This window comes from Lotus japonicus, chromosome 4, assembly GCF_012489685.1.
Source record: "Lotus japonicus ecotype B-129 chromosome 4, LjGifu_v1.2".
Taxonomy (NCBI): domain Eukaryota; kingdom Viridiplantae; phylum Streptophyta; class Magnoliopsida; order Fabales; family Fabaceae; genus Lotus; species Lotus japonicus.
Window position 1 is genome coordinate 71,769,687 of NC_080044.1, and position 24,557 is coordinate 71,794,243.

The following is a 24,557-nucleotide window of genomic DNA, read 5'->3' on the forward strand; positions in this document are numbered from 1 at the left end:
ATGTGAAAAATGCGCTCCCGAGGTTGCCAAACCTCGGAAACCTTCATTGAAGAAATTGGAACAATTCCCGAGCCTTAGACCTCGGTAAGGAAAACCTAAGGAAACAACTTCCAGTCCCGAGCCCTAAAGCTCGGGAAATAACTTCCAATCCGAGTAATACACTACAGAGAACGTGAAGGTTCGAGAAAGGAAGAAAATAGGGGTGTTAAAACATGGAGGCAATTTTGAGTTTTTAAAAAATAAAGGGGGTAGCAATTCCAAGATAGGAGTACCAATTCTTATTCCCTTAAATCTTCCTTTCCATTTTTCAGTTTCTCTAGTTTTACATCTATCTATTTGTTATTTAAAACTATATTCATTCACTCATTATACTAGCAACACTTTCACAATTTTGATATTCGGTGCTTACAAAATGATCTAACCAAATGTTTTTTACGATTTTTTTTTTGTTTTTTCAGCTTCCCACCAAACATGATGTGTGAAATATTTTTTTTATATTGAAAAGATAAATTATGTCCTATACGGATTAATTATTAAATCTTTCACTCTCCAACCCATAAATCACCTAACTTTTACCACCGGAGCTATCTTTCGGGGACAACATGAGACTATGTATATGTTTCGATGCAAAGCTATAAAAACATCATTAGAACGAACTTACAGCATTTCATTTTTGGTTTCTTACGGTATTTTCACAATCGATAACCATGAGACTAATTTCATTAAGACTTTTCAAGTTAAAAATCACATTAAGTGAGTAGGTCTCTTTCAATAATTTTTTTTCCATACACATCGCTTAGGGTGAATTTTGTGATTTAACGGGCTCTATCTCTAGTATTACTACTATTAATTATGAAGCTTATTATGCAAAGCTTAGTTTTTTTTTAAGCCGCAAAGATTAGTTTTGATGCATAAATTTCAAACCTATTTGTACAGGCCGTTGGATCTCTTTAGTGTGCCAGATCTAGCAGCCTACAAAAGGCGTGTTCTTGGGTGACACCATTGGGTCTCTTACAAATTCAATGTCTCTAGCCACTGCTCATTCTCTTATTGGTCAATTGCATTAAGGTAAATGATGATTCAAAAGTGCTTCAACTTTTGGTTAAAGAGTAAAGACAAACTCCTGGTTGTCAACATATATACCTTAGGTAGGTAAGGAACCATTCTGATTCTGAAATCTGAAGTGAATTGTATATGAATCCAAATTATATATCCAAGTCTATAATGTTGGCAAATGACTTGATTCTGCCAATAGAAGCACATGGCTGGGGCCATAAGGTTGAATAATCACAGCAGCCACTAACATTCAAAGTCTTCAAATAAGAAAATTTCCCTTGACCATTGTTTGTATTAGAATTTAAACTAAGATCTAAATCTATTCTAAAAGTTAGCTCAAAGGTGAAGAATGTTCTATTACTTATAAAAAAACTTTTCAGTTATATTTCCGGTTAATATGAGACTTTTAACATAGCTCTTCACACTAAAAAACCTAAAAACCTCTAGAGTGTGAAGTTTGCAGGTTCGGGATATGCGGACTTTACACTTGCATTCACAACCGTTAATCAACAACCAAACATAAATGTCAATTTCAAGACCCACCTCCAAACTTATCTAATTCCATCAAATGGCTCAATAACTCATTTCTACGAAGCTTCACATAAGAACTCTTGGACCTATAAAACACCATAGTCTCTCCCTTGGGATAATCATTCACAACTTTGATTCCCTGCGATTTTTCTGCAATCAACAAAATTCACTATGGGAGTCACAACCTTTACACACGAGTTTTCATCCTCTATTGCACCATCACGCATGTTCAAGGCCTTGATCATAGACTCCAAAAATTTGATTCCAAAGCTCTTGCCGCAGTTTGTAAAAGATGTCCAAGTGATCCAAGGAGAGGGAGAAGCTGGAAGCATTGAACAAGTCAACTTCAATGAAGGTTAGCAATCAAACATGACGACTACGAGTATATTTTGATCAACTTCTTTTTCCTTAGAATCAATTCTTAATCTGAGAAGCTATTTACAGGAGCTTCTCCGCATAATTGATTTTAACTTAAGAATCAATTGTAGAAAGATTTTCAAACTAACACTGATTTCTTTGTATTTCTTGAATAACTTTTTTCTGTTTCTTTTATGCAGCTAGCCCCTTTAAATATCTGAAGCAGAGGATTGATGAGGTTGATAAGGAGAACTTTATTTGCAAATACACAATGATTGAAGGGGATCCACTAGGTGACAAGCTTGAGTCTATAGCTTATGAGGTAAAGTTTGAGGCCACTAGTGATGGAGGTTGCCTATGTAAAATGACAAGCCATTACAAGACCAATGGCGACTTTGAAGTTCAAGAGGAACAAGTAAAAGAAGGAAAAGAAAGCACGATTGGGATTTACAAAGTTGTGGAGTCTTACTTGCTGGAGAACCCACAAGTATATGCTTAATTATTCATTATTCATTATTCATTATTTATTGGTGTGTCATGTCATATACGATAGATAAACCTTTTCAGATTTGTAATAAGTAATAACAGTGTGGAAGGGCCATTTAGAATGGTTGCAACGAGTTAAACTTCTTATATCTTGTATTGTATAGCCTTGAAGGGCTAGTTGTTTGGCAAAAATTATTGTATTTTGATGGAGTAATAAAGAGATGAGAACTTGAATCACAATCTTATGAGTTATGAGCCAATAGCATCTTGGAATTTAAACATCTTGGACATACGTAAGGTAAGGATCATAGAATTTTAACATATATGATAAGTTCATATCAAGACACGCAAGTTACATAGAAGAAGAGGATTATAGATCATAATTAATGTAAGTTTTTTCTGCTTCACAGCTGGATTGTGGGGTTTATCATTTATGCGACCAGAATATTAATTTCAGGATTTGGACTTTCTTCACATTTTTGTCATTTTGGTGTTTTTTTTATACCTTTTAACCATAATCAGACAAAAGTATGACAACTCAAGATGTGCATGGCCAGCTTGTGTAGTTTTCATGACGAAGTTCAGACTTCAGACATTTCACTTCTCTCTCTAAACAGGTTTGACATTTTCCGCCAAAAAAGTGGTTAAGGTCACTTGACTCACCCTCTTAACTTTGTTTTAATAGAATTCTTCAATGCCTATCTTTAAGGTAAATTAATTAGAAAAGATGAGGGTTCCATGCGGACTTACTGTTACTTAGTAAATAAAAAGATTCCTTGCATTTCCCACATATCTTGCCTTCTCCATATTCCTTGCTTTTGTAAGGCACCAATATATAGATTCCATTTACATATTCTTCATCCACAATCCACTTCCTTAAAACTAAACCATATCTCAGTTGCTCCAATTTTACAGCTCCATGGTTCGGGAGTCACAGGTACTACTCTGGAAATCCATGCATTAATTTTCATTAACGTGTCCATGCAATCATGGTTTTCTTTTTTAATTTTGTGTGTCTCTGTCATTGGTTATGATTTTTTTTATCAATTCAAACATATGGCTATGTTTTTTTATCAATTCAAACATATGGCTATGTTTTTTTATCAATTCAAACATATGACAAGCATTCACTGTAAGAGTGGCTAATCCATCAAATGTAGACACAGATACAGGTCCGAGTGGACTGTAATGGGTGCGTGCAGAAGATCAAGAAAGCGCTCAAAGGCATCAATGGTAGGCTCATGGCATGATTTCCCTTCCAAATGACACATTTCCTAACTATCTGATAAACTTTCACATTCTTGCAGGTATACATGATTTTCATGTCGACTTCCATCGCCAAAAGCTAACTATTATTGGGTGGGCAGATCCAGAAAAAGTTGTCAGAGCAATTAAGAAGACTAAGAAGAATGCCATCATATGCTCTAACATTGAACTAGCATCTCCATCTAAGCCAACAGAACCAGAACCAAGAGAGCATGCTCCAGGCCCTGATGAAGGACAACCACAGCCAGCAGAAACTCCACCAGCCCAAGCAAGCCGCTCATCAGAACCACCACCTGAGGCAGCACCATCAACCGCACCTACACGGCACTATGCCGCCACCCAGCAGTGGCAGAACCCAGGAACAAAAGACATAGGACAGGTTCATATGATACACCATCATCAGCCTAACTACGTTAACAGATTCAGCTCTGAGGCAGCATCATCGACCGCATCTACATGGCACAGCGCCACCCAGCAGTGGCAGAACAACCCAGGAACAGAAGATATAAGACAGGCTCATATGATGCTCCATCATCACCACCCTAACTACATTAACAGTTCTGGCCACAACTATGTTGACCTCAGGGACAGATACCATAATAGCCAGGTGTTTCTACATGAGCAATCCCAATCAATGCATGTCACACACAGCTATAATACACATATGCCATCATCTTATGTCACTGAATATGAATATGTCAGCTCACCATCATGGCACGCACATTACAATCATATGGAACACTACAATGGAGACTACCAAAATGGCAATGTAAACATCACATCCATGTTCAGCGATGACAATCCGAATGCATGTAGCATAGTATAGTAAGGTCTCAAGAGATATTATGAAATGTAAAGAAGTCTCTTGTTCTTTCTAATGTCTTGATAAGCAGATTGTGGCACAGAATTCATAAATAGTATAATTTGATGGCAGAAAAAATAAACAAAAAACTTCTGCTTTGTGTTTGACGTGATAATGGAGAACAAGAATAATATTCCTATCTTCTGGGTCCAGAAAAGTTAACTTTAGATTTGTTTCGTGAAAGCGAAAAAGCATAATACTGACATATGCATGCTTTTACTGTATTAAATTACAGCAAATAATAGAAGGAACATATTTTCTAAACAGTGCCTGACAAGCTAACACCGAAAAAATAACAATTACAATCTGCCATATCCAGGAAAAAGATACGAAGCAATTTCTTTGAAAAATAAAAGTATCTGTTTCCTGGACACTCTGAAACAGGAAAAATCAAGATAGGTATCAAATATTTTAGAGATAGCAACGGAAAAAGCAAACTCCAGCGACTAAGAACTGAGATGCAAGAATGCAGGTAAATCAGGATACAGATTAGGGGGATTTTATTTATACTTTCATATAAGCTCATACTCCAATCACTCTCACACCATATAAAGGATGTTACTAGTCACCTCATTTACACCTATAATTTTCTTTTACTAATTCATAAACAGAAACAACAGAAAATGTAATGGACGTAATAGAAACTACACAATGTTTTTTCTATAATTTTCAGCAAATCAAACGCTGAACCATTAATCATAAGCATGTTGTGCATGCCGAGAATTGAATGTAAATGCTGGACCCATTTGTGTCTGCTTAAAAAATAAGTGATTTTGAAGTTGAATAAAAAAAATTATTTTATTTTAAGTGATTTAAAAAAAACAGAAATTGATTTATGTTTGTTAACGAATATATAAAATAAGTTGAATTCTAGAAATAGCTTCTTTTTTACTGAAAATAAGTGATTATTTCACAAAATAAGCAGAGACAAACAGGCCCATATAATTTTAAATCAGTGAATATGACCAAAATGATAGTTGAGCAGGCATTCAAACATAGCAAATATGCCCGAATGCCTGGGCTATATTAATGCATTTTTACTTATCAGTATAAATCTCAAATTACATAATTTAGGGACTGTCATTTTCAACACATTTGAATAACAAAATTTCTTTCTATGAGAAAGCACTACTATCTATAAAGCTACAAAATTGCAAACATAAACCTGGTCAAAATTCAGCATCTATATTCCTCTAAATCTTTGTCAGCCGCAAGAGGTACTACTGGGAACTCATAATCTGTAAAGTGGAACACAAATAGTTAGTTATAAAACTCCAATTACTGGGCAAATATGCTCTTAAGCAAAGCTAGGAATAACAAGAGACAATATCATAAATTTATATGTTAAAAAAACATATGAGGAAGCAAACAAAACCAAACATGAAATCTAAATCTTGACACTAAAGAGATCAGTTCTCCAATAAACAATTTTAGATAGCTTAAATATGCTTTCAGTGACGCTTACAGCTTGGATTACATGGTGACACTTAGCACGCTAACCTGAATGGTTGTTAGCCAACTCACCACTTAACAGTGATCGACTAACGATGAGGATGAAATATGGTAATTTAATGTATTAAAGGAATCAAAACATTTTTTTACATGAACCAACACCGGAAGACAAATATTACAGGGATTAAAACTGAAAGACACCAATATTACAACTTACAAGGACTAAATGATATTTAACCCTAATCTTTTATTATGATACGCTATGAAGAAGTGAAGCAGGAATCATAAAATATCCACATAATTCAAGTAGCCCTTGCATAGCGACATCAACAATACCAAGCCTTGAATCTGACTTAGATAACCCATGAATTTTTAAGAATTAATGACCTGGAAAAGGGTTTTTTGGCAATTGGTGGCAAAAGAAAACAATTTTCAAAAATAATTTAAGCAATCTGGAAATAAGATTCTATATTCCCAAGTATATTCAGAAATTCCACATTAAATCCTTGAATGGGTGTTTCAGGATCCCCAGAAAATAGGCGAAATCCTCTTTATCCAACCAAATTCATCTACTATACCAACTTCAGAAAGAACTAATAGAAAAGCAATAGGTTAAATCATCTTTATCCAACCACATTCATCTACTATACCAATTTCGGAAAGAACTAAAAGAAAATCAGTAAGAACTATTATGTATGGAATTACCTCTCATTAAAAACCAGACCAGCTTTCAAGCCTCATCATCGCTACTTATTTCAGATGCATCTTCTTCTTCCTCACGATAGTATTCATCCTCATCTCCACTTTCTTCTGTTTGGGGATCATGCACCAAATGACTTATTGTCTGAGAAGCCTTGTCAATCTGAAAGCAAATATTAATAAGGACCCAAAAACCAATCATATTCACAGATGGCCATATTAAATTTTAGAGATGTGACTAAACCTGTGATGTCACCAGTTGCAGACGACCTGATAATTGTAATAAAGGCTGAAGCGCACACCCTCTAGAATTTGTAATCTGAAAAAGTGGCAGACAATAATTCAACTCCTAAAATAATACATTTATCAAAGTAAAGCTATAGCACTTGGAGCAGAACAAGAAATCACAATAAAATCAAAATCACCAGAAGGAGCAAATTTGACAAGAACAAATCAGAACGTCAATTTTATTTTTGAAGAAACAACGAAGATTACCAACCAATAGAAATATATCTCATTATCCCTAATCCATATCCTATTTTAATACCTATGCTATGCTTCATCACAAAACTTGTTTAAAGCAGATGATAAGATAATATATCGGCCTTACAGATGACATTTTTATTCTATACCCAAAAAGAACTGCTAGAGAAATATTATTTCACACAGCTAGACTATTTTAGCATGTTCAAGCTTTGGTTTCTAAACAGGAAATTTAGAATTGGAAGTGCAAATGCAACTTCAATGCACTTTAAACAATTAGTCAGGCACTGGAGCCTGTTCATGTTGACTTTCGCAACCTCAACAACAATATCAAGTAACTAATCGGATAGCTAAATATTTGGTCATAAACTACTAAAATTGCAAATATATACACACATATTAAGAAAAGAACAAATGAAAAATAGGATATGGATAAGCTATTTCAGCTATTTTTATGCATATAATAACAATAAGCCAATTAGGTATCCATATCATAAAACAATGATAAGATAAAACAAGTAAAGTTAACTGATCCTTTGGACAGTTCACTATTTAAAGTCCTTCTAATCTCTATCCTTAAAGTACATCATAAAAGTTAACCATACAATGAAACCCAAAACTTAAACAGGCATGAGTAATTTTAGGACATCATTGAAACATCAATCACAAAGGAATGATAGCAGAATCTACAGAACGGTATTAGAGGAAGTATAATTAGATCTGAATTTTTCATATTGTAAATGAAATGTGATGAATTAAAGGTGAGTTTGCAGATAAGCATGTAAATGACAAAGCAAACTTTAATCCCTGATACCTTGTGTAAGGAATCAAGCAGACGTGGCCCAGATTCCTGAGCAATAATATTGTGACCATGATTTACTAATATGCTATATATCCATGGAAGAACATACTTTCCACTAGATGACCTGTTGAATAAAAATTTATAAATGTCAAAAGTACTGAGTGCAAAAAAGCATTGCCATTTATGGAAAAGGTAACACATACTGAAAGATATCCACAAATAATCTGGTAATCAAGTCTTTTCTCTGTGGCAACCTGACGATAGTGTAATAAAAGTAACTAACCCTATGACTTTGCTTCTGTTTAGCATATCTCTTATATGACATGGATTAACAATATCCAAGTTATCTGTATCATCAAATTCAAGATGTCTATTATTTGTAAGAGCTAACAGTGACAGAAGCTTAAAGCAATGAAAAAAACTTGTCACCCTTTCTTAACACATTTACACGCTATGCTTATATGATTCCTATTCTTCTTAAATACTTGAGCTGAGGAAGCATTTGTCACCACAGGATAACATTTGAGGGTTTAATAGTATATACATACTTCCGATGCACTCAAATTCATCAAAAAAAGAAAGAAAACATTAAAATCCGGTACATCGAATTACATTTCCCACAAGAATTATAAAATCAATCAGGATTGAATTTAACCCACAGAATATCAAAAGAACAAAATAAAAAGTAAAATTTCAAAGAGAAAGAACTCAGTCTCTTGATTCTTTGTACACTGGGCTCATTCTTTTCTAATAAATAACATGTCAAATAAGGAGGCTTTCAATTGAGATAACAAAAGCCTAATTAAGAGGTAGAATCAAACTGCCCTGGAATTGTCATCAACACACTATTCTACCAGTAATATCAGCTTTCCAATTCAACTAGGGGGGAGGAACCAGGCTTAGACAATGTTACCACTAACTCAACATGACTCCTAGAATACTTACGGATCATTTTAAAATTGCAATGAAACTCTGAATAGACAAGAGATAAAAATACAGAATTCAATCGTATACTCTTCACAGAAGAAAGTTGAAGAAAAGAAAACAAACCTTGATTGCCATGTAGCCAGCAACACTTCCAGTAGTTTGAATACTTCACTTGGCACCATAGACAAAACAGCTGCTCTTATCTGATAAATGGATTTTAAATTCAGGTGCATAAACAATTACATGTGATTCTTTTAAGAAAAACTATGGACATGTAGATTGTAGAACATAATGAAATAAAAAAACAAAGAACAAAGAATAGACATAACCAAAAGACAATCATATTGGCTCGTAATTACCTTTTTCATTGGAAGAGTAGCTTCGAGATCAATACCCTTCAACAATGAAGAACAAAGTTCAAAGTTTGATGCACAATCACTTTCACTTTTAAGCATCCCTAGTGATCTCATCCGGTCCTCCATGCAAGTTACATCAATCTCATCTTGAACCATATCATCTGCACAGATTGGTTAGGTCAACACATTAAACTAAACAGAAAAGTGCCCGTCCTTCTTCAGTCATCTACTTAGCAGCAGAAATGTGCAGAAGACAAAGGCAAATTATAATAATAAAAATATATCTCATTCAAGGGTGGAAACGCCAATCATCCAAAATGTCATTTGCAATGCAATAATAGTTACCCCCGTGGTGACGAAAATACACAAGCAATTCCAATTCTTTGATTTTCTTATTGAAAGGTCAAAACTATGTTGTTAACCTTAAAATAATAACATCATTCAATATAAGGTGTTTTATGGATCAATTGTTGTACAGTTTCTTTATATCAAATGACTATAAAGGTTCAAGTTAAGTAATATTTAATTGGATTGCTTTTATATAAGCATATGATAGCATAATATTGACATCCATAAGACTGTCCTAAATAAATTCTTCAAGATCATAATTACATGCACCACTTTTTTAAGCAAATAAGAATATAAGATGCTCAAATATAAGATACCTGAATATAAATACCTAAAAGTTAATGGTGCATGTGAGGATCATACTGCACGTAATCTTTGCATTATTTCAATCTATTGATCCCCTCACTATGCTCTATCAATCTAGGATCCATGAAGGGTGGACTTTTCATCAGGTAAGATAAAATCAAGATTGGTATCAATTTATCAAGGAACACATTATTCAGCTACAAATTCCATTTTCATGAAAAGTATGAATGTGCTAAATTTGTTGCTTAGCAAGGCAACAATAATAAACCAAAAAGAATAATCCATTTACTGTAATAACTGATGCTTTACACAATAATAATCATCAACAAGAAAAAAATGATGTAACTACCTTCTATCTCAAGGAAGTCAGCTTTACTGCTTCTAAGCGAATCATGTATTACATCCTTCTCAAAAAAATCTTGAAATTCTTCCTCTTTCTCATGAGAATCGAAAACCTTAGGAATAGGAAGCAAAGCATCCTCAGCATTAGCACGGTCTAGCGCTGTTACTGTCAAAATATAGGAATAGCAGTTAGTAACCTACAATAGTACCAGGAATATAATTACTAAGAAATATAAGATCAACTGATTAAAGGGTAAATTCAAATTAGTTGTGAACAAGGTCAAATAACAAGATGCACAAGAGGTAAAAAAATTGTAAATAATATAAAAACATCTTGAGTTTCTCACCTAATAGCTTTAAGAAAGCTATTGATATAGTTGCCAGAAATAATTAAAATAACTAAACAAGTGAATGCTCATAAGAAAGTTAATCAAAGGCACATTAAGTCCTCACCTCTTTGTACACCTGTCCCCTTCTTAGTTTTGGCAAGAACTTGACTCGTTGGAAGAAGAACACCATCATGAGAGACATTCAGCTTTATGTCTGTACCGGAGTGCAGTAGAATTTTTTGAAAAGATGGTTTTACAAGCGACCCATGTACAAGAAAAACCTGCCCAGAGGCCGGCTTTTGGATGCCTTGTAATTTTGCAGCATATATTGCAGGCAGTGCTCCCTTGAAATTTCTAGAGGATATGTCTTCTAAAGATAATGATATTTTTGTGGGCTTTGCATCACGTAATTCTTCAATACTATTTCCAAACCATAAATAACAAAGACCAACTTCTGAGATGGCCAAAACACAAATGCCAGCCTCATCGTCTTCCCCTCTATCAATGCACCTGCTATCAAGAAAGACAGCAGGGTGCTCCATTGCAAGAACACAACTAGCTGACTGCTTTTTAGCACCATCTACCCTCCAAACAGCAACATATCTTTCACCAACAGCAGATGAGAGGATATACTTGTCATCTTCAGTGAAGACCATACACCTGACAGGTCCCTGTTAATTATACATAAAACAGAATCATCACAAAGACGATATGCATGCCTGTCTTAAGGAAAACAAGAAAGGCTACAAAGTAGGCACATGTAAAAAGAGCAATATATGAGACTCACAGGATGACCAGATAGCTTTTGAATCTTTTTGTGATTAGAACAGTTAAAAATCTTCAACTGTGCTGAAGCAGTAGCTAACGTCTTCCCATCTGGTATAAATAAAGAGACAAATACCAAAATCAGGAATGGAAGTAATAATGATACCTACAGATTGCAGATTGCAGATTCATCTTATTCATGATTCACTGAAACCCTTCTGGCTGACTGAAACTTAGAAACTATTGTTTATAGTTTAACATCCATTCAATAAATATGGAGCTAAGAGGAAGAAAACGTTTTAGACTCTAATAATAACAAAAGTGGGATAATTTGAGACAGGAAGACCCCATAATTAAATTTTGATTATTGAATCTTACAACCACAAATATGAGTTTTCTATCCAGAACAATATCATCAACTCCAATGCACAAGAGGGTCGAAAAAAATCCTTGGGGACCTCAATTGAATCATACAACATATTATGTATATGTGGATTGATTCAGCTAGTATCAGAACAACAAATGCATTAACTACATTTCCTTCCACCAAAAAACAAAGATTTCATCAAAAGCTGTCAAGGATACATACCCGAAGAAACAGACATGCAAGATACTGCCTTCGTGGATGCTTTAAATTTCTCCAACAGATTTCCAGACATAAAATCGATCACGCACACCATTCCATCTGCACCAGCAGTATAAATGCTCGATCCATTTGCCGAAGATGAAATGGCTCTCACACCTCTGCAGTGGAGTTGAATGAGAAAGAATGACAAAAAGAGATAGAACAATATAAATAAATGTCAACTTCTACATAATGAGAGAGAATTGAAATCCACCACATTAACAAAAGTAACAATGATAAGAGGCACAACCATTTCCAATTATCATTCTATGGTATTCAATCATTATTCCCAACTATTGTAAAGTTACAGATTCTATGGCATTCCATCATTCTTCCCATTTCCAATTATCATTCTATGGTATTCCATCAAAACATTATAACAAGGTTTTGGAAGAGCTTATTTGAGCGTATCTTATGGCATCAGCGCTTATACAAATGTTTGAGAGAGCTTATGACCTACCTACAAGCTATTTTGAGCTTATTTTCATAAAGTTGTTTAGATTGGCTTATAAGTAAGAGCTTATGCTTATCCATAACATATTTGCAGCTTATTCCAATAAGTTTCTCAAATTAGCTCATGAATAAGTGCTTATGCGATAAGTGCGTACTAACATAACTGCAGTAATACGCGCTTAACTAAGTTGTTTACCCAAACGCAACCTAAATTGACATGTCTTACCCAGGATGACAGTCAGCAATTCTCCAAGCCAATTGACCAGCAGCTACATCGAGTGCTAAAACATCACCGCTACCCGTTCCAAGCACCAACAATGAGGAAGTATGCTTCCTTTTCCTCTGCAATAATTTACCACCATGTGTAAACATCATTCCAAAAGAAAGCAAACAAAAAAAAAGAAGAAAATATAATTCCAAAAGCACAGAAATCAAACCTTTCTTTCAAAAGAAAACCAGTGGATGCAAGTGTAATCAACAGAAAGATGGCCCTTTAAGGCGATAGTAGCTGCATGAGTTGAAGTGATATCTGCAAACTCGTTCTGGAGCTGACCCTTCAGAGTATCCCATATCTGTAATCAACAAAGATTGTTACTCTACTGTTGTAAACAGTTGTGGAAAGCAAAGCGTTAAAGAGTGAGTGAGTGAGTGAATGAATGGAGTTGAACCTTGATGCGGCCGTCGCCGGCGGTGACGGCGAACAAGTCGAGAGAAGGATTGAAGGCGGTGAGAATCCCTCTGATGTCTGGTGTTGAAGCCATGGCCACACGCTTGAAGCTTTGAAGTGAAGAAGAAGCAGCAACTGCAATTGCTGGTTCGCCACGAAGAGAAAGAAGGGTTGAGTTCGCAATGAGGCCGAGAGGGAAAACGTGCCGGGCCGGGTTTGTTTTTAGTCTGTCTATGCCCTTTACAGAGTTCGGCCCATTCATATAGCCCATGCAGCCCAAATCATGATACTTCCATAAAAAGAGATTAGTATTGACAAAAAATCATTCTAGTTTTCTTTCTTTGTTTTTTTGCCTTTGCTTTTATTTTACTATAATTTTTCAAGTGTAACAAAAAAAGAAACAAGTTAGCGCGAGGTTTTCAATTTGAGTTTCCACTATTAGGTTTTAAGAGCTAATACTTATAGAATTTAATTACTGTGCATTAACAGTGTAAACGGTAAACAATTGTATTGTTGTACACACATTTCATCGCATCTCTCCATTTTATAAAAAAAATTAATTTTATTATATTATCATGATATGTAAAATTATAGTTTAATGATTTAGAACTAATTTACAATGTAATTTTAATTTAACATTTGGAGAATTCTAGTTTTTAAGTTTTACACTAGTGTTTAATTTTTTTTATTTTTGTAAATCATACAATATTCAATCACCCCTATGAATGTCAACTATTCCTGAATTGAGATTTAGTTACGGTTAAGACTTTTTATCCCTTTATTAAGGGTATTGTGCGGGAATACACAAGCGTTCACTCATGTATCATCATCTTATTTTTATTTAATTATGATTTGTCAAAATAATAAAATTTAATCAGATATATATGTCAAATTTACAATGGTGGTGCATTATGTATAGTTATTAAACACATTCCTTGAATATATCGTTCTTTCGGCGTTCTTCAGGTCACGATTTGATATAATGACATTATTGGTAGAGATGGCAAGAAAACTCAAACCCGCGGGGCCCAACTCGAACCCAACCCGAAATTTCGGGCGAAACCCGATTTCTTTGGGTTTGGGTTTCACCCGAATTTTAAAACCTGTTTGGGTTTAGGCGTGGGATTGATTAAACCCGCACCCAAACCCAAACCAAAACCCGAATTTGTGGTCGTTTTTGTTATATTATTTGTGGTTGTTTGTTGAAGACTTCGACTGAGAAGTTTAATTAGAAGAATATTAAAGAATGAAGTTTAATTAGACGTTTAGAATTGAGATGTTTATAAGTCCATGAGTTATGTTGTTTATCAACTTATGTTCATTCATGAACTATAATATTTCCTTTGTATTGAAAAGATGATGAGGTTTAATCAGCTTATGTTCATGTTGTTTCCAGATCGGGTATTTGAGTTTTTTGCGTGTTCGGTGCTCACATCGGGTTTTGAGTTTGGGTTTGGGTAACCCGAAACCCCGGGTTTGGGTTTAACTTTTGCACCTATATTGAGTTTGGGTTTGAGTTTATGTGTTAAGTTCGGGTATGGGAACGGTCAAACCCGCACCCGCGGGGCCCATTGCCAACCCTAGTTATTGGTAGAGGTGGTATGGAAGAATATAATTGGTAAACTTTATGGAAGAAAAGGAACGACTCATACACTTCAATAAACAAAAATCTCGGTTTAAAAAAGGAGCATGTGAACCATGCACGAACTAAGGGGATACGTAATCCCTAGATTGAGTAGTCATCTATAACCCCGACATTCATTACCTAATCATTATATCATTTAATGATTCAATAAATCACGTAACAACATATCTCTCGAGCACGAGTTTAGGTTTAGCGAACTTCGGCCTCAGTGGAAAAAGAAAAACATAGCACCTAACAATGTATCTTCACAGACCAAGAACTACGAGATCACCCCTTTCATTCTAGGGTGACAATAAGATCATACCGTTCAAGCGGTTTTTTTTGCATGCTCCAGGAATTTGGAGAAAATTGCAATTAATAGAATTTTCCCAAAGGAAGGAATTTTTTTCCCTTTCCGCAAGGACCAGGAGATTGGATCTAGCCATAAGAAGAATTGAATGCTTAGCTGACAAATAACTTAGTTCAACACGAAAGAGTAAATCTTAAGTCTGTTAAAAGCCTAAGATAACTGAGATTAAGGCATCTTCACTCTAGCGTTAATTCTGAAGGTTGGGTTGTGTTTTGGTCACTGAGTTCAACTCTTGGAGCTTGGAGAGATACATTCCTTATTTTCCTATTCACTTTTGTAGTCATGTACATTTGTATACTAACTAGCATTATATTCCTGTTAAAATTATGCAACATCACTCTTTACCTTCATGGATAAATATGCTCCAAGTTTATCCTTCTTTAATTGGCCTTGACAGTGAAATCACAAAGGAATAGCGCAAAAGAAAAACTATCAGATTGAATCCTGTTGCGGGTATTACCAAAATTTCATTATACATGAATGAATAATAGAACTGTACATATAATGTGCTGTTTGCAGCACACAAGAATGTAAATCTGAAGATGAAAAAATAAATAATCAAAATAACTTTCTCATTGAAAAGAATGTGGCTTGTAGCAAGATATTCACTTTTTCATCGACATCATGCAGAGAACTCAAGTATATGAGCCTTTGGTAGATAAAAATTATCACATGACTGCTGTTTCTCTACCGGTACTCGGCATGGAGAGCATGGAAAGGCAGAATGAGGAAGAATCAGAATGGCTCTCCAGATTAGGACAGGGTTTGGGGAAAACAGAATCTGAATATCCGGAGACATTCGAGCATTCCCAAGTGATAGAGGAAGCAAAGTTCATAGACAAGGTTATGTTGGAAAGGCATATGTTGGTGAAGGGGGAATCTTGAAGTCCAGCAAAGTTTCCTGCAATGGTAATATTTGTGCCTGTGATATCTTGCAAAATGATGTGATCCAAAACTGGGAGAGCATTGGGGTCAAATTTATCATCAGGATGAGACCCACAATGGCCTCTTGCAGCAATTGCTGTGTAAACATTCTTCATTTCTACATCTGATATGATGATGTCCTTCATATAACCACCTCTACCCCTGGTGGTTCTAAACTCGATGCCGCCATTTGAGTTGTGGAGATGAGCATTCTCCACAAGAACATTTGAAATACCACCAGACATGTCGCTTCCAAATGCGAGAGCGGAGCCAGAAGAAGCTTGCAGGTCCACCCTTCTAATGTGTACATTCTCCGTCGGCCGGCCGTAGGCTATGCCATACTCGTCCCAGCCACTTTTGAGAGCAATTGCATCATAGCCTGTGGCAATTACACAGTCCTCTATGCAAACATGATCGGACGAATCTGAAAACACAAAGCGCACAAGAGTTAGTTAAGTGACCTTTTATAAAGTTTAGTAATAGATTATTGAATATGTTACAAACCTGGTACTAAGCCAACAGTATCAGGAGATTCTGGAGGAGCAAAGATTGTAAGATTATGAATATGGACATAGCTGTATCACAACACATATAATCGAGTCAATATCACTGTCCATATAAGAATTACTAGTAATTTTCAGAAGACGCAAGAACATGCCTGCAATAAACTGGGTGGATGCTATATGCAGGAGCATTCAAGAATGTAAGATTTGAAACTACCACATGACTAGATGCTACTAATTCAATCAGATGCGGACGGCTATGGTTCAGCGAGTGAGAGCTAAACGATTCCCACCAAGCCAATCCCATTCCATCAATGGTTCCATTATTACCTAGCAATGTACATTAACATGAAAATTCATTCAAGTCAGAAACATGAGGAGGAAAATTGAATGAAGAACTGCTTGCAAGAGAAGTAAGAAGCAAAACTTGGTAGGGAATAAAACCTGTTATGACAACATCTTCTAACTTGTATCCATTTATCAAGCTCTGATATCTTCCTCCGGGGACTTCAATTCCGCGGCCATACGAAGGCAGCGGATCAACAACTTCCGAGTGATATGGATCCTAACAAAGTAAGAATATAATGTAATACACAAGTCTTAAAAAACAACTTCTGAGTAAGAGTAACTAACTCCTATATTGGAATATGTTATATGTATCGGTGTTGTTAATCGCGGATCGCAGACTATAGCGGTAAGTTAAAAATCCGCTATTTCTAGCCTCTTAAAGTGGAAAAAGCGGCAAGTAGCTTGTAATAGCGGTAAGCCAAAAAAGCGCTACACTATAGCGCTATAGCACCGCTAGAACAGCTATTTGACAACACTGATATGTACTATCTCTATCAGCCAAAAAGACAATAATCAAAAGCTAGTGAAGAACAAAAAAGAAAGAAGTAAAAGGTATAATATAAAATACCTGAGATCCAATGATGACAGCACCTTTTTCCAAAAAGAGGGTAAGATGGCTTGTGAGATTGAAACTTTGAGTCAACCATTTTCCTGGGGGAACATAGAGCTGAGCTCCACCCTTGTCAGAAAATGACTTGAGATAGAAGACAGCATTCTGGAATGCAATAGTGTTCAGTGTTTTACCATCTCCAACAGCACCAAACTCCAAAATGGAGACAGTGTGTGGTCTTGGTTTTAGTCCATGAGCAATCTCACAATGTGCTACACTTCCAACATCACCATTCACCTTGACTTCATTGCTCAAAGCCAGCAGCAACAGCAATGCCACCTGAATGTGGATTCAAAAACAAAACAAAATAAAACAATCCAATTAATGATTCTCATCAGATACCTTACATATACAATTATTCATCATAGGCTCATAGACAAGTAGAGACAAAGAATCATCTTCCCTGAGTAAATAACTCAGATAACTCATAAGCATTTCCAATAAGAATGTGCAAATAAAAACAATTGAGAAGAAATTGAAACAATCATAGGTTGAATGCAACACTAGGGGTCAGTGAATTCAAAAACAATTGAGAAAGACTAGAAACAGAATATCAGATTGCTTATCAAAACAAGAGACATTATATTCAGCAGTTGAGAATTGAAACCACTAAGAGCTTTAAAAAGTGACAATTCAAAAGAAAGTTTGCAAGTTTATCAGATCATATAGGTTTTTATTGAAGCCTACCATCAACAGCAACTACCAATGTCATTGCCTCTGGCAGAAACAAGACCAAACCCCAATAGAGTAAAAACAAAACAAAACGTAGCAGAGGACCCGTGTCATTGGAACACTTGAAAATTTACTCAAACATATAGAATTCAACCAAAGATTTAAATTTGATATCAAATTTGCTTCACATCAATCAACCTGAAAGCAATATAAAACTATGAAGTATAAACACTGAACAAAATCAAGCAGAGAAACGTACGTACAAGCATTTTATTGGTCAAAGCCTCTGACAAAAGAGGCAGAGGAAGTGCTCAAGGACCAAGAAAGAACCAAAAAGGGAAAAAATTAGAGAGGCTGAGAGAGAATATGATAGGGAAGAAGAAGAAGAAGAAGGCAGAGGAGAGGGACAGGGAGAACTTTATGCAAGTAAGTGAATATTATAAGCATTAATCATGCAGATGACAGAAAGGGGGAGGGCTAATGGTCCCTTCACACATGACATAAAAACCAATAAAAATGTGAACATATGAAGGGGGAGTATAAATAGAAAATAATTGATATAAAATAGAAAATTTGAAAAATTATTTTGAAAGAAACTGCAAGGACTTAAAAAGTAATTATTTTCAAAGAATAAATTTTAATATAAGAAAATTTTAAAAACTCTTCAACAAATGTCAATGATGATATCATGTGTGTCAAGAAAAAAAGAATAAAAATATTTTGAGAATAAATATTTTATTTTATTCCATATGAAATTCATGAAAAATATTATCATTCTTGTTATTACTATGGAAAGAAAATATCTTCAAGTAATGAAATTAGAGATTTCTTTTCTTATCTTATTGACCATAAAATGTGGGCTGAATTAATTATGTAGGTAGCTAGGGTTGAAAAAATAAATAAATAATTAATTAATAATAGCCCATTGAGATGAAATAGTACTTTCAATTCAATTGAAAAACTCTCTTGCTCTGAAAATGACAGTGAAGTTCTCAAATGAAAATTAAAAAAGGAATCTCTATTTTTTTGTTCTTTCTTATCCCATCACTGCTAAAAAATATCCATGTCATCCATGTCTTTCTATTCCCATATTATCTTCCTCTTAAATGTGATCTAAATCAAAGTTAAAAAATATCTGTTAATTTATCCATTTCTTTTTGTCAATATTTATCCATTTGGAAATATCAAAATAATAACCTGAGATGACATTCATGCATATGTGACATGATACGAGAGAGTGTGATGAATTGGTGAGGGAATAAGAAAGAGAATAATAATAGGAAGTGCACGTGGGAAGGACATTACAGAAGGTAGAATGGCCCCACGTCAATCATGCCATAGATGCTAGCCTGGCGTTCTGTCATTCACTTCACGAAACAGAAACTTATATTAGATTGTTCTTATCATTTAAGATTGTTTTTAGTATGCACCAAATCAATATGCATAAAATGTTTGTAGATGCTTTATATCAGAATTTAATTTTTGTGAATGATTAGTTCATGCTTGTATTTAATAATTTGTAACTATGCTCTTCAATATTTTCATTATTATTCTGATACAAATTTAGATTTTTATTTATTCTAAAAAAATAGAAACCGATCTAAATATACTATTAAACTGACTATTATCAAAAAACTGACTAGTATCGTCTCGTTCGGTAATGTTTTGAGTTGCTACAGCACCAATCTGCTTCAAAGTGGCTGAGAGTTAATATTTGATGGGATGAGAGTGCATGTGTACATGAATCCAAGTAGAGCTGGTTTCGGTGGGTGTCTTAGGGATGAGCATGGTTACTACTTATTGGCTTTCATGGGTTCTTTGGGGAATCTAACATCCTCCACATGGAATTTTTAGCTATTTTTCATGGCTTGTCCTTTGCTTAATTAGAATAAGAGATGTTTGCAGCCTTTTGCAGGTGGTTTGATTTTAGATTCACAACATTCAGTCTCCTTGATTAGGAATGTTGAAATATGCCACTCTTATCTGAAATATTAATTAAGGATCGGCTATCAAGGCAGTGGATAGCGGACGTTAAACACATTTTGCATGAAGATGATGTTTGTGCGGATTTTTTTACTAAAGTCGATGCTCAATTTGATGAGGAGTTTGACATCCTCCGAACCTTCAATTGAGTTAGCTGCGAGAATGTTCCTATTCATTTTCATAAGTATGTTACTCTTATCCGAAATATTAATTAAGGAGCAGCTATCAAGGAAGTGGATAGCGGACGTTAAACACATTTTGCATGAAAACAATGTTTGTGCGGATTTTTTACTAAAGTTGATGCTCAATTTGATGAGAGGAGTTTGGCATCCTCCGGACCTCCAATTGAGTTAGCTTCGAGTACAAGGAAAGATCCTTTAAGAGTTGCTTTGTTAGGAATTAGTTTCCGTTCGTTCTCTTTTCTTTTTGTTTTTTGGCACGCCGTAGATCGTGTAAAAAAAAATACGAATTTCACTTAAATATGGCAATTCCACGCATCAATCATTGAAAAAATGTCTTAATTCCACGCAAATGGTAATAAAAAGGTAGGAAAAATGAAACTATACATAGTAGTAATATATTTGCTACCAATGATTGCCCGGCCATGTGAGGTTGGCTTACTGGCTTGAGCAGCACATTACATTACCTAACCTAGCTGCTATTTTCTAAGCATGCGCAACACGCCAAATTAATTTTTAGGCTTCATACATATTAAGCTGTGATTTGGTGTTCAATACTATGGGTAGTAGTCATTAACTAGTTGTTCAAACCAAGGGAAGACAATAATATTTATTCTTTTCCCACGTGGCTCAAATGGAATAGACTTTAGCCTTGTTTGGTTTCAGAACAGAAGTTTAGTTCTCTTTGCATGATTGCTGATGGTTGTCATAGTGTTTTTCCGGTGGTAATTATATATCAAATCAATGTGTCCGATGTAGTCCAAGGATTCTTAGTTTTTAAGGGATAATAAGCATTTAAGGGACATTGCAAACACTACTCTTCTATTGGCTAAACATGACATCTTCCCTACTAAGCATGTTTTTGCAATTGAATGTTATTGTGGGTCTTTAGGGCTGCTCTATGTCCACTACTCAACTAGCTGCAGGGTTTAATTGAAAAAGAAACAATACTGATACATAGTCATTCGCTGATTTGTAACACATTTGTGACGTGCGATTTTGTGGTGGTTTTTAAGTATTACAAAGTACAAACTTATATGTATTGAAGAAAATGTGAAACACAATTTGTGATAGTTTGATGATTAAAAACTTCCACAAAATTGTCATGCATATGTATATATCTACCAATAATTTTTGAAAAAGAAAATTTATTGGGAGAACGAGATAATCAAAAATTCAAAATCATGTTCTTTGCCTTATTGGTTGATACTTGAGCTGTGAAGCACAGGTACTTTGAAACTGGCTACGCCGCACCGGGTACCGGTACGCAGTGGATACGCCGTGGGTGCACCTTCCTTCACTCCTTCATGTTCTGCTACCATGTGTTTTTTTTTTACAAGCTTTACCATGTGTTTAGCAGAAAGTCTCAATACTCTGAATTGTTTAATTATTATTATATGCAAAATATATGAATATTGAGAGATTTGATATGTAATTAATAATATTCGGTAAGATAGATTATTTGATATCTATTTCTTTACTTCACTATATATATATATATTTAATATATATATATTAACGTACCTGTAACGTACCCGCCGTACTTAGGATTTTCTAAAAATGTCGTACCTCGCACCCGTACTGCACCCGTACCTATGCATCCTAGCTTGAGAGGTAGGTGTATAAAACTCGAATGGAAGACACTTGTGTTAAATAAAAAGAATTTTTTTTTTTATAGAAGATACCCCAAATAGAAGATTTGTTTAGAAAATTACATAATGAGATGTATATCAGAATTGGTATTTGTTAAATTCAGGTTAGGCATAATTTAAAAAAATTATTTAATTAATTGCTTAAAAACGAGAATTTATCTACCTTCATAGAAACTTCTTATAGTCATATTTTTTGTATTTTAGGTACATGCCACTTCCTTTTAATTACTTTAAAAATGTGTTATTCAAAGAGTGGTCTAATTTGATTACCATTACCAATCCTTGCGTGTCATGGCCGATGGCCCTCCCAACGAACCTTACTAACCAAAACTAGTCACTTGAATAGCAAATTATCTCAGCCACATTTCTTCTGAAATAAGGACATTTTTTACCACTCCCAATCTTCAAAAGAGATACGCATTTGAAGAGAGCACGGAATTTCTACAAAGTGCCAAAACAGGTGGGGATACAAAAGCTGAACGAAGGTGAGAAGCTTTCGGTGCATGTTTAAAAACACAGTGAAAACACACCAAAATCAAATTACATAAAGAGGACGGATATAAATTATGAGAAGTAATTTTTGTCCACCGTAATTTTGACTCGCCATAATTGTTTACTGTGTATCTAAAGATGCGGTTATGATATGTGTTATGGGATCAACATGAAGCACAAGACATTCGAATCCTATAGATGGAAAAAGAGCAAGGACCCCCCAAAATCAAGTCATTATCTGGCACTGTTATGTGCATGTGCCGAGTCTTTTCTGGAGTAAAAACCAAAAGACAAACATTACAAAGTACAAACTGAGCTTTTTGTGTCAAGAAAACCACATGTCATGCTAGGATTTAAACCCTGTTCTGCCAATTATAATCAATATCATGCTTCATGGACGAAGACAAAGCCAGCAACTACTACTGAACTAAGCACATGTACACTCGCCAGCAACAAATTCTTAGGGGTATGTTTTTTTTTGTTATCTTATTACAAAAGATACGTAGTAAGTACTAAGTACTAAGTACCAACCAAGGAAAACAAGTAGTCTCAGATGAAGATAGAGAAATAGAAAGTGAAAAGGAAAATTCATTTCAAGAGCTAAAAGACAAGTTTTGCTCTGAATCTAAGCTTTTCTTCTTGCAGTAATGCTATTAAATGCATAACTAGCCACATATATATAACCTCTAAAATAGTAAGATTAAGGACCAGCTTTCAATAGTAGAATTGTTGATCTAGCCCCTTTTGTTCTGCATTAGGCACTTGATACAAAAGAATACTAGCTAGTATTCTAGCATGTTTCAATAAACTTCTTTTTCTACAATTGATTTTAAATGCAAAATCAATTATGGAGATAAGCATGTGGTTGCCATAACCGATTATGATAAAAGAGAAGTTGATCCAAATATGCTATTAATAGCTTTTGAATATCATAGTTGATTCTGAAGAAAGAAAATTTGATAAACATGCTTGGTTATGACTCTAATCAATTGTAGAAAGGTCATCGAACATGCACTTCAAAGTAAAACGTGTTGTATATTACTCTTTAGGACCATGATGTATGAACCGAAGGAAAATTAATAAGTTAGAAAGAGATTCTATCTATGAATTATGTGGCAGAGTGTTCTATCTTAGGTCCAAATAAAGAGAGAAGAGATACCAGATAAGGTAGCATACTCTAGTAAGAGAGAAAATCCTCACTAGCATACTCTAATGTTTAGGATTCTTGCATGCTTAGCTGAACTATTTGACTTTGGACACTGGATATCATTATTAAATATTAACACATAAAAGTTATTACATAATTAACCAACGAAATATGGAGTAATAATGCCACTGGTTATGTCTGTCGCAGTCAAGGTACTTGTGTGGATCAAATTCCACTTTACAAACAGAGGGTGGGGACGGTGTTATCTTCAGGTAGCTTTACCAGTTACTTGATTAGCATTATTCACACTTCACAGTCAAGGACAAAACAAAAGTTTCATACCTTCCTCATAGGACCACAAACACTACAAACATTTGGTGGTGCTCAAGTCACCGCAGGCTGTGCTTGAGACAAATAGAGATCAATCCCAAATTGAATGCCTGTCCAAAATTCATTATAAGAGGGAAATATTCTGCCGCCTACATGTTAGCATAAATACAATATTTGCCTGGGATCTTGCCCAAAACTACCAAAACTTGAAGCTAAAAAACAAGTTTTTCAACATGACCTGCTCTCTACATTCTTGGCAAATTGTATCCAAAATTTTGTTTGATAGGCTTTGGTGCATCATGCATGAACCTAAATGATACAGGCTAGCATTCATGATAGTGTATTTGGATATCAGTTGAGGACAATGAACAAATTTTCAACATAATAAATTCATTTCACTTTTTATCTTATAGATCGTGTAAACAGATAACCAGACACACCGGCGGACAATTAACTACATTGGATCCATATACCCACTGACATGCATTTTCAAATCACTCAATGAAGAAAAATAACAGAACATATCACAAAAGCATTGCGAGCCTTAAAAAAGGTACAAAAAGCATTTCCTAGTTTTGAATAGTTAAAAAAATCATGCCAAACTAGGGTAG

The 24,557-nt window shown here is 34.9% G+C and overlaps 4 protein-coding genes across 5 annotated transcripts; 2 read left to right on the forward strand and 2 right to left on the reverse strand.

Moving 5' to 3' along the window:
• The first annotated feature begins 1,663 nt into the window (after window positions 1-1,663).
• On the forward strand, window positions 1,664-2,670 carry LOC130709997 (pathogenesis-related protein STH-2-like). The gene is made up of 2 exons (XM_057559151.1): window positions 1,664-1,942; window positions 2,145-2,670. The coding sequence occupies exons 1-2, from the start codon at window positions 1,759-1,761 to the stop codon at window positions 2,441-2,443; spliced, it is 483 nt and encodes a 160-aa protein (XP_057415134.1). The 5' UTR covers window positions 1,664-1,758; the 3' UTR covers window positions 2,444-2,670.
• A 144-nt stretch (window positions 2,671-2,814) lies between these two features.
• On the forward strand, window positions 2,815-4,574 carry LOC130709996 (heavy metal-associated isoprenylated plant protein 35-like). The gene is made up of 3 exons (XM_057559150.1): window positions 2,815-3,367; window positions 3,591-3,663; window positions 3,738-4,574. The coding sequence occupies exons 1-3, from the start codon at window positions 3,350-3,352 to the stop codon at window positions 4,520-4,522; spliced, it is 876 nt and encodes a 291-aa protein (XP_057415133.1). The 5' UTR covers window positions 2,815-3,349; the 3' UTR covers window positions 4,523-4,574.
• Window positions 4,575-5,520: 946 nt separating this feature from the next.
• LOC130709995 (uncharacterized) lies at window positions 5,521-13,305 on the reverse strand. Its single transcript, XM_057559149.1, has 13 exons — window positions 13,114-13,305; window positions 12,883-13,017; window positions 12,672-12,787; window positions 11,957-12,111; window positions 11,390-11,478; window positions 10,727-11,273; window positions 10,281-10,439; window positions 9,281-9,438; window positions 9,045-9,124; window positions 8,007-8,118; window positions 6,954-7,028; window positions 6,716-6,872; window positions 5,521-5,796 (listed from the first exon to the last, which is right to left on the reverse strand). Exons 1-12 carry the CDS (start codon window positions 13,204-13,206, stop codon window positions 6,741-6,743), a joined length of 1,851 nt encoding a protein of 616 aa, XP_057415132.1. The 5' UTR covers window positions 13,207-13,305; the 3' UTR covers window positions 5,521-5,796; window positions 6,716-6,740.
• A 2,238-nt stretch (window positions 13,306-15,543) lies between these two features.
• Window positions 15,544-18,654, reverse strand: LOC130714796 (probable polygalacturonase). Of its 2 annotated transcripts, none has more exons than XM_057564744.1 (6): window positions 18,427-18,654; window positions 17,450-17,770; window positions 16,978-17,098; window positions 16,689-16,863; window positions 16,535-16,605; window positions 15,544-16,454 (listed from the first exon to the last, which is right to left on the reverse strand). In XM_057564744.1, the coding sequence occupies exons 1-6, from the start codon at window positions 18,430-18,432 to the stop codon at window positions 15,775-15,777; spliced, it is 1,374 nt and encodes a 457-aa protein (XP_057420727.1). In that variant the 5' UTR covers window positions 18,433-18,654; the 3' UTR covers window positions 15,544-15,774. The 2 variants fall into 2 exon arrangements, with proteins under 2 accessions (XP_057420727.1, XP_057420728.1); XM_057564745.1 differs by lacking the exon at window positions 18,427-18,654 and having other exon boundaries at window positions 17,450-17,548; window positions 17,626-17,766.
• Window positions 18,655-24,557: the final 5,903 nt, after the last annotated feature.